Genomic DNA, 14,600 nt, shown 5'->3' with positions numbered 1-14,600 from the left:
ATATAGTGTATATAATTGAACTATATAATTCAATACATTATATAGTGTGTAATGTTTAAATCATGTTTAACCTTTCTACCTCCTCAAACCGAATGACTTTTAGAATGAAAACCTCTAAAGTCAAATTCACTCACATATCATGTAGAAGGCTCCTCCTGGCAAAATTGAGCAGCATTGCAGGTGAAACCAGATGGCACTAAGATTGTACGTTTCTTCCTGGAGGTTTAACCCGGGGTGCTTTGCCACTGAGCCTCTTCCTGGCCCTTTTATTTTTTATTCTGAGACAAGTCTCACCAAGTTGCTGAGGCTGGCTTTGAACTTGTGATCCTTTTGCCTTAGCCTCCCAAGCTGCTGGGATTATAGGCATGTGCCACCATGCCTGGCTTGTTTCTCCTTTTCTTAAAATGCTTTGTGGCTCCTTGGTGTTTTGGAGTTAAAATACAAACTCTTGAACATGACAGAGACCTTCCATGACCTGGCCCCCATCAACCTCCCTAGCCCTGGTCTCACCTCCTTCCCTCCAGCCCTGCCCTCTTGCAGCATTTCATTTGGTTTACACTAAGCTTCTTTCATATCCTCAGACTGACTTTTCAAGCACTCAGAAGACTGGAATTCGAACAAAATATTCATATAGAATAGTGGAAACATTCTGTTCTTTTGCCCCTCGAATTTTGCCCTTTTACCTAATGCCTCTCATTTGTCTTCATCTCAGCTCAGACACCATTTCCTCTCTAGAAAGCTTTCCTTGACCTCTCAAGTCTAGATACATGCGCTTTCCTCAAGTCCCATGGCACCTTGTACTTTTGCATGCCAAAGCACTCAGCACATTGTGTTATTATTTCCTGTTTACTTGGTGGTAGCCTGCCCCAGGCTACAATCTCCTTTGAAAGAAGGGGCTGTGTCTTGTTTTCCCCAGTGCCTCACCATGGTAGGTATTCTACAAATCACTTGTGAATGTTTGGTAGGATCCAAAGCTAAAGAACATTCAGTGTTGGGGTGAGAACTTAGGAAGTATAAGTGACTCAGAAGCATTATAGTATGGGAATCAAAAGAGAAAAGGATGAAGTACATCTGGCTTTCTGAAGACTTGCTAGTAAAGAGGCCAAAGAACTAAGCCTAAGAATCACTGGCCTGTGAATATTCTCTCTGATACCTGGATGCTAACACACCAAAAGGGTGGGAAGAAAGGATAGAAGTTCATTGGATTGGAGAAAGGAGAATGGAGGGAAGGGAGAGGAATGGAAATAGGAAAGACAGTAGAATGAATTGGACATAACTTTCCTATGTTCATATATGAATACACGACCAGTGAAACTCCACATCATGTACAACCACAAGAATGGGATCCTGATTAGAATAAATTATATTCCATGTATGTATAATGTGTCAAAATAAACTCTACTGTCATGTATATCTAAAAAGAACAAATAAAGAATAGAAGCACTGGCCTGGCTCTGTTGATATTGCGGTGAAGTCTAGGGAGAGCTGTTACCAAAGACTTTAAAAAAAATGTATTATTTATTTATTTTAGTTATCAATGGACCTTTATTATTTATTTATTTATATATGTTGCTGAGAATCAAACCCAGTGCCTCACACAAGCCAGACAAGTGCTCTACCACTGAGCTACAACCCCAGCCCTACTACAGACTTTTAATAATGCCCTAGGAGTTGGTAGCATCCTGAGTTTATTATGCTATTTAATCTCTCTTGCTCTCCCTGGAGGAATTATGGATAAAACCACAGGGAAACCTTTAAAGAGTCTGTATCTATAAGGGGAAGGAAAGAAGTCTTAAAAAATCATGTCTCATTCTGTGGCAGACTATGTGGAAAAATAACATAGCTAATAGAATTGGGTGGTACTGCAGGTGGATGGCTTAATCCTAGGGTTTCTGATAAGATAAAAATTAGGAAGTGTCTTGAGAATATATTAGCACAAAGTAAGTTTCAGTTCAAATTATGCTGAGTGTCTTCTCTGAATGAATGAATTAGAAAAAACTGGACTGACCAATTTTGAAAAAGCATTCTCCTTCCTCTGTGCTTATGTGGGCTCTTGCCAAAGCTGATAGTAGATGGTGCTTGGGCTGGCTTTCAGCCCTCAGTTGATGCTTTTTTGCAGGATATAATCTATACAATGATCGAAGGTGGCTCAAGAGAGTGGTAGTTTATTGGCACCCAAGTGGAGTAGGTATCAAAGATCCTACTTTCTATCACACACATTCCCAGAGCTCATCAACAATAGGTTTTTTTTTTTTTTCCCATAGTAAACATTTGTGATATTCAACACAGGAACTGTTAGCTACTTGTGGCTATTTACATTTAAATTTAAATCAATTAAAATTAAGTTAAAACATGAGTTGCCCAATCTCACTAGCCAGTTTCACAGTGGTTCTTGTATTGGGCAGCACAGATATGTAACATTTCCATGATCTTGGAAAGTTCTTTAGAACATTGTTGGTAAAGATTCTATATCCTCCTCTATTCTTGCTAGAGTCAAACTGCTTGGATTCAAATCCTGGATCTCTTCCTTACTAGCAAGATGATTTGGGGCAAGCCTCTTCTTTCTGAGCCTGAGTTTTATAATCAGTAAAATGGGGGTAGTGATAATAGCACTTACTTCTTAAGGTTGTTGAGGGATGTTATTGTATGAAAAGTGTTTGGAACCATGACTAACTGCTGGCAAATATAGAATAAGCACTGAATTCCTGATAGCTGTCATTATTGGTGTGTGTTATTCATCCCCAGTCCCTTGCAGGTAGAGTCATTGCACAGTGCTGGCCTCCTCCCCCCTGCCTTGGAGATTTGGCACCAATCTCCTACCTCTTATTTCCCTAGATTGATTCTTTCCCAAACAAAATCACAAAAGCAAGGGAGTCAAGATAGTGCTCATTAGCAAGTACCCAGAAATGATTTAGCTACCCATGTAAATCACATCACATACACTGCCAAAGACTGTTTTCCCTAATCTCTAATCAGAAAATGTGGAGTCATTTTTTAATTTAAAATAGATCTTTGAAACCCTAGGGTAATGACTTATGTCCTTACAGAGATAGTCTGGCATTCGAAGGACCTAAATAGCTTACAGACTAACCAGAACAATGAATTTTAGGGAATTTCTTACCACATTAATCATCTTTAAAGTTGGAAAATAATCTCTAATTTGTCCATCATCCCTTATGTCTGCAATGTAATTCTGCAGAGGAATTCTGTGTGTGTATTTCTACAGAAAGCACTTGCTATTTATTATCTAGTCTTTCATGAAAAGTCCAAAAGGGTTGTCTATTTAAAACCAGTATTTTCTCTTTTATTATTATTTTTGTAAGTTACAACAAATTATTTTAAAATTTCACATCTGGGGTCCTGCATATATGTGAAATACTCAGGGTTCAAAAATGAAAAAGAGATCTAAAAGATTGCTTATTAGAGGAGTTCCATTCATTATTAAAAATAATTTTGTACGTAGTTTTCTCGAGTTATGTAAGAAAAAATATCTTTGGTTTCTGTTTCTAGTTGTGGGTGGAAAACATTCTAGGATGCTCTGATCCAAGAACTAGCCATGATAATAACTTAATTTTAAAAACATTGTTTTCTTTCATAAATTACAGGGACCTACAACTTGGAGAAAAAGTCTTGTACTGTCTCTTGAAGAATAAGAACATTCTATATGTTGAAGCATTCTTTACACAGTCTTTGTAGGAGTAAATATGTTAGATCTGAATTTTTTAAAAGGATTTGCAGCAGAACCTCCTGGAGAATTTCTGTTGGAATGCATGATTCCTAGGCCCAGGTGATCCCCTTCTAAGTCTGAGAGAGGATTCGGGGAATCAACATTTTATTTATTTATTTTTTATTTGTTCTAATTAGTTATACATGACAGTAAAATATATCTTGACATATTGTACACAAATGGAGCACAACTTCTCTTTCCTCTGGCTATACATGATGCAGAGTCACTCTAGTAATGTATTCATACATGTATATAAGGTAATAATCTCTGTCTTATTCTACCATCATTTCCATCCTCACAGACCCACCCCTTCTTTCCCTCCCTTCTACACAAACCAAAGTTCCTTCATTCTACCCTACCCCTGCCACTCCACTATGAATCAGCATCTGCTTATCAGAGAAAACATTCAGCTTTTTTGGGGGGGGTTGGCTTATTTCATTTAGCATGATATTCTCTATTTCTATCCATTTACCTGCAAATGCCATAATTTTATTCTCTTTTAATGCTGAGTAATATTTTATTGTGTATTTGTACCACAGTTTCTTTATCCATTCATCTGTTGAAGGGCACCTAGGTTGGTTCTATAGTTATGCTATTGTGAATTGTGCTGCTATAAACATTGATGTGGCTGCATCACTGTAGTATGCTGATTTTAAGTCCTTTGGGTATAGACCAAGGAGTGGGATAGTTGGATCAAATGGTGGTTCCATTCCAATTTTTCTGAGGAATCTCCATATTGCTTTCCATAGTGGGTGCGTTAATTTGCAGTCCCACCAGCCAATGTATGAGTGTACCTTTTCCCCCACATCCTTGCCAACACTTATTATTGCTTGTATTCTTGATAATTGCCATTCTGATTGGAGTGAGATGAAATCTTAGAGTAGTTTTGATTTGCATTTCTCTAATTGCTAGAGATGTTGAACATTTTTTCATATGTTTGTTGATTTTTAAAAATATTTATTTTATTTCTTAGTTTTAGGTGGACACAGTATCTTTATTTCACATGTATGTGATTCTGAGGATCGAACCCAGTGCCACGTGCATGCTAGTCGAGCACTCTACCACTGAGCCACAATCCCAGCCCTGTTTGTTGATTGATTGTATTTTTTCTTCTGTGAAGTGTCTGTTCAGTTCCTTATCCCATTGGGTTATTTGTTTTTTTGGTGTTAGGTTTTTTGAGTTCTTTATATACTCTGTATATTAGTGGTCTATCTGAGGTGCATGTGGTAAAGATTTTTTTTCCCATTCTGTAGGCTCTCTCATCATGTTATTGTTTCCTTTGCTGAGAAAAAGCTTTTTAGTTTGAATTCGTCCCATTTATTGAAGGAATCAGCATTTTAAATTACTACATGAGCTGAGGATATAGCTCAGTAGTAGAGAGCTTGTCTAGCATGCTGGAGGCCCAGGGTTCCATCCCCAGGACCAAAACTAACTAACTAAAAAAAACTACAGATGGTTTTGAGATAACAGACTAAGAGTTTGGGACTCTTTACTCTTCATTTGTTTTTTAAAAATTGTCTATCTTTTCTGCAGAATGTTGGCACAGCTCCTATTATGGCTAATGATAGAAAGCCTGAGTCTGTGTCTTCTGCTCATTATTAAAAAAACAGTTCCTGGGCTGAGGATGTGGCTCAAGCAGTGACGCGCTCGCCTGGCATGCACGGGGTGCTGGGTTCAATCCTCAGCACCACATAAAATAAAAATAAAGATGTTGTGTGCACCGAAAACTAAAAAATAAATATTAAAAAATTATCTCTCTCTCTCTTAAAAAAAACAATTCCTACACTAAAACATGTAAGGAGTGAATTTTGTCTACCTGCACTATGCTAGGTGCTAATGATCATTGAGGAACTCATGCATAGAGGTGAAGTGGGAAATAAGATACCAGCAGCATAATTTATTGAAGGCACTTGAAGCCTCATTGTGGAGTAGGGCACTTAAAAAATCCATTGTGTTCTGGAATGTTGTTCTGGCAGCAATGGAAGGACACTAATAATGAAGGTCAGGGAGGTCAATCTGGAGAAGTTCATGAAATCTGAGGCAGTGAGGTCATGAATCAGGGTGTAGGCAATGAGGGTATTACAGAAGACAAGAATCCAAGATGCTTTGCAAGCAAAATTTGGTCATAGAATATAGGGAAATGAGAAACAAAGATGATTTCAAAGTATATAAAGAGCCTAGAGAGAATGAGCTTGGAGTGATGGAAATGGGAAGATAGGAAAAGGCAGTTTGGTGGGGAAGAGAGTACATGCTGTGTTGAACACTCACTGTGAGGTAAGAGTAGAACACTCAGATGGGGCAGTTAGAATCTGGGACTACCTCCGTGGTGAGAGGTCAGGAATAGGAATCTAAATAATAGAAATTCTAGTGGAAGGATCAGAGTGACAAACTGAGGTTGAGTGGATGAGGGAGTCAGAAGTAGAGAAGAAGGAGCAGGCAGAGGCGACCCCAGGGAAAACATGGGTTTCAGCATATCAGCTTTAAAAAAATTTTTTAAAAATATTTATTTTCTAGTTGTAGATAGACACAATACCTTTATTTATTTATTTATTTATTTATTTATTTATTTATTATGTGGTGCCAAAGATCCAACCCAGGGCCTTGCACATGCCAGGCAATTGCTCCACTGCAGAGCCACAACCCCAGCCTCAGCATATCAGCTTTTTAAGAAGCATAAAACTACTTCTCTTCCTGGCTTCAGAATATCTTCATTCATACAGAAGATGACTCCTATAGCATTCATAGCTATTGACTATACTAATGTCTATCAGAGAATAGCCTTTTTTCTTAGGGCATGAAATGAGCCATATTATAAAATAGTTTTAAAAAAAACTATCTTGCCTTATTGCAAATATTACTTTTCATGGACATCTCCTTCAGCGTTTAAAAATTCTACTCTTGTTTCTTGAATACTTTGTTCAAAATAATGCAGGAGGTTTTCTCTTATCTTGTAGGCACAGCAGCCTGGGGAAAATTCTTCAATGTGAAAACATCTATAGAGAAGGTCAACACATTGGTTGTTCCTTTGATCTGACTAAAGTGAAGGATTCCAGTTCTGAACAACACAGTGTTCAAATAATGGTCAAAGATAATGCAGGAAAAATTAGGCCATCCTTCAATATAGTGCCTTTAGCTTCCCGTGGTAAGTTTTAGAAATCCACTATGACTATGGGTATGTTATATCTTTTGAACAGTCAATTCAAATAATAAAAATAATGATAATTTTGGTTTTAAGATCTTCTTGAAACAAGAGACTACGTTTATGTAGACCTTTCTTTGATAGATTATTTTTGATGAAGCAAGTTTGGAAATTCTATTAATCAAGAGCTCATGTGCCAAATGCATTATTCCTGTTTACTTAGACGTACACTGAAACTTAGAGCAATTGGTTGTAGAACCAATATTGGAACCCACGTTGTCCGAATCTAGGATCTTTTCTCTTCACTTATGAAACTTGAGAAGATGGTGCTCATATGATCATATAGTTTCGGAATAATCTTTCTTGGTTAGAAAAAGCTTAGATTGAGGGTGGTAATATTAAGATTAATATTTAAAATTTTTTTTGATGCTGGGGGTTAAACCCAGGACTTCAGCATGCTAAGCAAATGTTCTACCACTGAACTATATTCCCAGTCCAAGACTGGTCTTGAAGTTGCAAAAATATTTGACACTTTGTGTGGCACAGGCACTGATTAATCAGAACAACCAGGATAGCTGTGCCTGGGTGTACCAGCTGAGTGTTTGCCTATTAGAAAGACTTGAAAACAAAATATCTCATTGAGTTCCTAACTCCTGTACCTTGGATAGACATATACACCCTTTATAAGTATTTTCTTATCTATGACATGGTGTATGTAGTCCCTTTTGACCACAAAGAATTGTCATAAGGTTCTGATGATATAAGGTATATAAAATGTGTTTTGTGACTCTCTACAGCAAAATAGCATCCACATACTGATTAATTTGTTTTTGATACCCTAGCAGGGAGCTCTAAGTTGGCTAAATGGTATATGGATGATTCATAGGTAAGGAGCCATCATTTGACAAAGGGTCCCAAGTCTGTGAGCAGAGCACTACTTCCCACTCCTTCAGGTAGTCATGAGAGTAATTATAGCAGGGGACAAGGCAACCTAGTCTGCAGGCTATGGGGGTGAGGCTGGAGTAGTTTGACAAATAGAGTAGGCTAAAGTAAAGCCCTCCTTTTTCTTTCCCCTCATTTGGTGGATTATATCCTTAATAGACTTTTTAAGGCTTATTTTACTATTGTTCTTCCTGGAATTAATGGTGACATAAAGAAAATACTTTTCAGCCAGAAGATGACATCTACAAGTTGTTTTCTGTTAATTATCCATTATCTTCTGTGACTTGGTATTAATGAATTCCTGACTTCTGCAAAAGTAAATTGACCTGGTTAATGCTTTATTTTTTAAAATGTTTGCTACCAGTGATTGAACCTAGGAGCAATTAACCATTGAGCCACATCCTCAGCCTATTTTTATATTTTATATTTTACTTAGAGACAGGGTCTTGTTCTTTTTCTTTGGATACTTATCTTTCATTTGAATGTCTTAACATTGAAATATCAATGAAATATAGGCCTTACATTTGTCACTAGATGATAATGCTTAGGGTCTGGCTAAGTTGCTGAGGCTGGCTTTGACTCATGATCCTCCTGTCTCAGACTCCTGAGCTGCTTGGATTACAGGCATGTTCCATGGTGCCCAGCCCTGACTAATGCTTTTTTTTAAAAAAATCATTTTTTATTGTAATCAGATAACATTAAATTTACTATCATAATCATTTTAAGTGTTTAGTCCAGTAGTGTTAAGTATATTCACATTGTTGTGCAACAGCTTTCTAGAACTTTTTCATCCTGCAAAACTGAAACTATGCCTATTAAACATTGATTTCCTTCCCCTAAGTCCTGAGCAACCACTTTTCTTCTATTTCTGTGAATTGACTACTTTAGATACCTCATGAATGGAATTATACAGTATATATCTTTAGTGTTTAATTTATTTCACTTAGCATAATGTCCTCAAGATTCATCCATATTTTGGTTTGTGATGGAGACTAGGCTAATATTTTAACTGTGGTCCTTAATTGGCATGAGCGAGTGACAGCTAGGGAAGACCCTTATACCTGGAACTTTGTTGCCTATGAGGTAGAAGCCTATTTGGATCTAAGCATTTTTCTTTATTCTATATGTTGTAACCATAAATTGCCCTAATTATAACCTGACCATTTTCAAACCAGATGTAGGTCGGAGTTTGTGATATCTACCAGGCACCCCCCATAATTTTCCTTAATTCTATTTTACTAGGCAGTTTTAAATAAACTTCCTCCATTAATTGTGGCTAATCAGAAATTGTGAAACTACAGATTTGATATAAAGTCATTTAAAGCATCACCCCTATTTTGATTTAACTTTGTGAACCTTCATTATCCAGATATGTCCATAAATATATGTATATAATCAAATCAACTTTGGAAGCTAATTTACTTTCTTTTCACTTTCAGTGAAACCTGATCCTCCACATATTAAAAATCTCTTCTTCCAAAATGGTGCCTTATATGTGCAGTGGAAGAATCCACAGAATTTTTTTAGCTCATGCTTATCTTATGAAGTAGAAGTCAATAACAGCCAAACCGAGACACATGATATTTTCTACGTAAGTTTTTTTTTTTAGATGGTTCTTTTTCTTTGGATACATAACTTTCATTTGAATGTCTTAATGTTGAAATATCAATGAAATGTAGGTCTTACATCTGTTACTAGATGATCATGAGGAGGATGAGAATAGTGAAATTTCTTGTCTGAAATAGGTCATTGTGGAAAGTTGGAGGGTTTATGGTAGTATTGGCTGACAGGTTCAAGCTATTCATTGATTTATTTGTTTGACAAATTTATATTAAGTGTTTACCATGTGCCAGGCACTTTCATGTACTAGTGATAAGGCAACAAACCTGAAAAACAGGTTTTTTTTCTTCATGAACGTTACATTTTAGAAAATAAATATGTAAATGAGCAAGCTAATTTCAGACCATGAGCGCTACCAAGAAAATGATAAAGTGGGGTGATATAGTGTAGTGACTGGTTATATCTGAGAGTATATTAAATAGGGAAATTATCCAAATAATGACCTTGGAAATGAAACCAGAATGCTGAGCAGGAACTAGCTATATGAAGATCTAGGGTTAGAGAGGGTACCAAATACAAATCAGAAGCAAGAATGAGCTCGATGTGTGAGAAAACAAAAAGGAGACTGGTGTGGCCAAAATATAGTAGGAAAAGATGTCAGAGCAGTAGGTAGAAATTAGGTGGCCTGCATATTTGGAAGCTCTGATAAGGCCATTCCATTTTCTTGGAGTTTGTGCAAAGAAAGTAGTCAGATTTGAGTAGTCAATATTTGTTGCATTATATATAGTTGTGTTGTTCAGAATCAAATGCAGTACATACTAATTCAAGATTTCTTTGGAACCTTGACCAGAATGTAGTATAACCTCAGGGCATTAGCCCCACTATTATATTTATGTAGAGTTCACAAAACAGGTCCTTATACATTTGTGTTTGAACCACAAACAAAGTGGGGGCTGGTTTGTTTCTTTGTTTATTAAATTGTATCTTTTGGCCCAGATTTAAAATCATGCTACCCTATGAATGTATTTCCATAAGGTGGCACTCAAGACCACAGGGACTAACTATTACCACTCATTTGTTTGCTACCTGCCTAGCCCTTTGTACATTTGGGTTTTAGAAATTAGATGCAAAATGTTTCATACTGGTTTTTAAAGGAGCCCAGTATCTTTCACATGGGTAAATTCCTTGGTGCAATTGTTTTAGCTCATCATGGATCTTTCAAAATGCTTGCTAAAATAAGCCAGTGTTGACAGGCTGTAACTCCACAGGGAGTGACCAGGTCTGCAGCAGAATAGAATTCTGGGCATTTTCAAATGAAATCTGCCTGCTAAAATATAATCATTATTACTACCAGAACCCACTGTGATCTCATGAAATACCACAAAAGGCAAAAGCAGAGGGCTTGCACGTGGGGAGGAGTGTGATACACAGATTTACAGCAAAGCGATTTATCAGAAGGCTGAAATATTCTTGATTACTCCAACCTTTTACTGTGTGAAATCCTGAGACACATGCTACTTGTATTAACTCATTTTGTCTCCAATTATGTCCTGATATTTAAAACCTGATCACATGTATTCCTTTTCACTGAAAATATCAACTACTGTAGGAAGAAGTCAGATGGTGTCTGCTTTGTGCTGTTCTCGCTTCTAATAGTAGCTAACATGTACTGAACCGATCACTGTGTACTAGGTATATTAGTAAGTACTGTATCTGAATCATCTAGTTTAGAGCTCACAATAACTCTAAGGATCTAGGTCCCATTATTTGGTCTTTATTTTATAAGTGAGAAAACTTAATTATTCCTAAGATCATTTTTCTAGTAAGTGGTAGAATCAAGATTTATGCAAAGATATAACTCCCAAGCTTGTATTCTTAACCACTGGAAACCATGTCAGTACTTCTTGTAATAGTAATAGATATCACTTATTAGGTATTAATAATGTGCCACAAAGATACTCTCCTGTGTGCTTTTTTTTTTCCTTTTGGCAGTACTGGGGATTGAATTCAGGGCCTCATGCATGCTAGGCAAGTGCTCTACCACTGAGCCACATCCCCAGCCCTCTATGTGCTTTTTCTATAGTAGTTTATAACAATCCATTAAATAGGTACTGTTGTAATCTATGTAGTTTTGAGAAAGTAAGGCTCAGAGAGGCTTGGTAACTTGCTGCAGTCCACACAGCTAATAAGTCAGTAATTACTCAAAGGTTGGTTGGTCTCCATGTATTAAACTTTGACCAAGAATACTTAGTGTACCACCATGTGCATAATCATTATTTAATGAAATCTTATTGAGTTAAATTACTTTTTTTTCCACTGACTTCCAAACTAAAGAAAACACATACACTATGGAAGCTATCTACCTAAGTTAGAACTATAGTCTCTTTAGAATTAGTTCTGTTTATATACTTGAGCTTAATAGTCTCTCTCCTAGCAGATGTTCACCAGCTGCTTCCTCTCTAGAATGTCATCAGTTATTTGTGTGCTCACTGATTTTGAGCTTCGCTGGTTAGATTTTTTTTCTTTTTATAAGACTCTAAGGGATTATTATTATTATTATTATTATTATTATTGCCTGGTGTTACATTAAGAGGGTAAGTGAGCTGGAACATGAACTGGTACCATCACAAGAATATTCTGTAGTTAGAGGTAGCTCATGACACAATCATGAAATAAGGAACAACTTTTTTTTTTTAAACCACCCCCTCCCTGCATCCCTACAAACCATCTACTTGGTACTCTGTGCCCTCGATTTTCTCCTCTGAGAGGTATCTAATTAGCTGATAAACAATGCAAGGGAGTTTACATTTGGACAAGAGCTAAAGACTCTAATGCCCAGAATGATTTGCTGACTTTAGAATTTACATGTTTGTGAGATGGTTAGGGGCAGAGGGACATCAGTCTACAACCTTATCCCTCAAGTGGACACTTGTGATTCCCCAGCAGGCCTATGGTTTTAAATGGCCAGTAATGGGACACAGTAGCCCCTGAGCTTTTCCTTTACTCACTTGTATGAAATTTTGAAAAGATTGTCCTTCATCATTCCATTGGACTTTCAGCTCTTCATACATGTTGACATGAAGCACTTAGTGAATGACACTGAATGGCTCAAATTAATGACTATGTGTTCTGGTCTTTGTTCCATGTTTAAAAATCTCTTTGAGGGCTGTGGCTGTAGCTCAGTGTTTTGTAAAGCGCCCACCTCGCAAGGGTGAGACACTGAGTTCGATCCTCAGCACCACATAAAAATAAAAATATTTTGTCCATCTACAACTAAAAAAAATTTAGGAAAAAAACTTATGTCTTAAAAAAAAATAAAAATCTCTTTGATAGAAGTTGGCTAAACTAAGCAACAGAATTTCATGCATTGGAGCTGGGGATGTGGCTCAAGCGGTAGTGCACTCGCCTGGCACATGCGCCGCCCAGGTTCGATCCTGAGCACCACATACAAACAAAGATGTTGTGTCCGCCGAAAACTAAAAAGAAAATAAATATTAAAAAAAAAATTTCATGCATTGAGTTTTCAGTCCACTTTTAAAAAACTTACATTGAATGAACTATTTTCTTTATATCAGCTAGTAAGTGACTTACTTATGTGGAAGAGAATTGTACATCAAACTTTCTTTTCTTCTACCTAGTTTTTTTTTTTTTTGTATCTTATATTCTCAACAAGGGAAACTAATGTCTCTCAAAGTTTTTTATTTGGCTGAGGGTATAGCTCAGTGGTAGAACACTTGCCTAGCATGTGCAAGGCCCTGAGTTCCATCCCCAGCACCCAACAAACACAAAAAAAACCCCAACTTTTTAATTGATGTATAATACACTATAGAAAAATTACACAAACTATAACATACAGCTCAATGATTTTTCATAAATGATTTTCGCAAAATGATTTTTCACCCATGTAATCAGCCCCACAAAACCTCCTCATGACCCCTCTCGTTGCTACTCTCCCAAAGAGCAACTACTATCCTGACTGCTAATTCCATAGATTTGATTTGTTGCTACTTTAAATACTTTCTATAAATAGAATCATACCAAATGTACTTTTTTGTGTGTCTGCCTTCTTTCACTCAGCATTCATTATGTTTATGAGCTTCTCCAGCATTGTTTCCCATAATTGTGGATGAGTCATTCCCATTCCGCGCATTCCATTTTATGAATATACCACTTTTATTTATCTGTTCTCTCATTGATTTGGATAGTTTCCCATGAGCATTTGCCTACTTGTCTCTTGGTGCACATGTGCATACATTTCTGTTGTGTATAGGCATATATGGGTGCTAAGGTTACATCTGATTGTCTGTAGTAGATAATAATAGTTTTCCCAAATCATTGTGCCCATTTACTTTATTAAGCAGAAATTGAGAATCCTAGATGCTTAGGCAACTTCTACTTGGTATAATGTAGTAGGTGCGTGTTATGTTAACCATGGATTCAGTTTGCATTTCCCTGATCACCAATTCAGTTGAGCAGTTTTTCATGTTTATTGGTAGTTTGCATATCCTCTTGCACAGTGCTTGTTCAAGTCTTTTGCCAGTTTTTCTATTGAGTTGCTTTTTTTTTTCTTGCTAATTTGTTGAGAAAAAACTTTATGCAAGTCCTTTGGAAACTGCAAGTATGTTTTCCCCTTCTATGCATTGCCTGTTTATTTCCCAAATAGGGTATCATTTGATAAATGAAAGTTTTTAATTTTAATATAGGTCACTTTATAAAAATTTCCTACTTATGATTAATGTGGGGGATTTTGGTGATGGTAAGAAATCTTGGGGCTGGGGATGTGGCTCAAGCGGTAGCGCGCTCGCCTGGCATGTGTGCGGCCCGGGTTCGGTCCTCAGCACCACATACCAACAAAGATGTTGTGTCCGCTGAGAACTAAAAAATAAATATTAAAATTCTCTCTCTCTCTCTCTCTCTCTCTCTCTCTCTCTCTCTCTCTTTAAAAAAATGAAATCTTTCACTTTTTCAAGGTTATGAAAATATTCTTTTGCTCATCTAAAAGCTTATTATAGTTATGTGTTCACTTATTTTACTTTGCATATTAGATCCACAATTTATTTGTTGTTTAGCTTTTTGCAGGGTATATGGGCATTAAACCAAGGGTACTTTACCAATGAGCTACATCCCCATCCCTTTTTTTTTTCATTTTTTATTGGTGTTTTATAGTTGTACGTATTGATTTTATTTTAAGAAAGGGTCTTGTTAAGTTGCTCCTCTCTAAGTTACTGAGGC

General features: G+C 36.7%; 1 protein-coding gene across 1 annotated transcript in view; it reads left to right on the top strand.

Annotated features, from left to right (window-relative positions):
- Positions 1 to 14,600, top strand: part of Il13ra1 (interleukin 13 receptor subunit alpha 1) — a 58,573-nt gene that overhangs the window by 21,864 nt on the left and 22,109 nt on the right. The window contains exons 5-6 of the mRNA XM_026409078.2: positions 6,682 to 6,869; positions 9,248 to 9,399. Of these exons, the coding sequence (XP_026264863.1) occupies positions 6,682 to 6,869; positions 9,248 to 9,399 (340 nt within the window). The remainder of the gene's footprint in view (positions 1 to 6,681; positions 6,870 to 9,247; positions 9,400 to 14,600) is intronic.

Source organism: Urocitellus parryii, chromosome X (assembly GCF_045843805.1).
Source record: "Urocitellus parryii isolate mUroPar1 chromosome X, mUroPar1.hap1, whole genome shotgun sequence".
NCBI classification, from domain to species: domain Eukaryota; kingdom Metazoa; phylum Chordata; class Mammalia; order Rodentia; family Sciuridae; genus Urocitellus; species Urocitellus parryii.
Note: the sequence above shows the minus strand (reverse complement) of the source record. Positions and strands in the feature narration are given on the sequence as shown.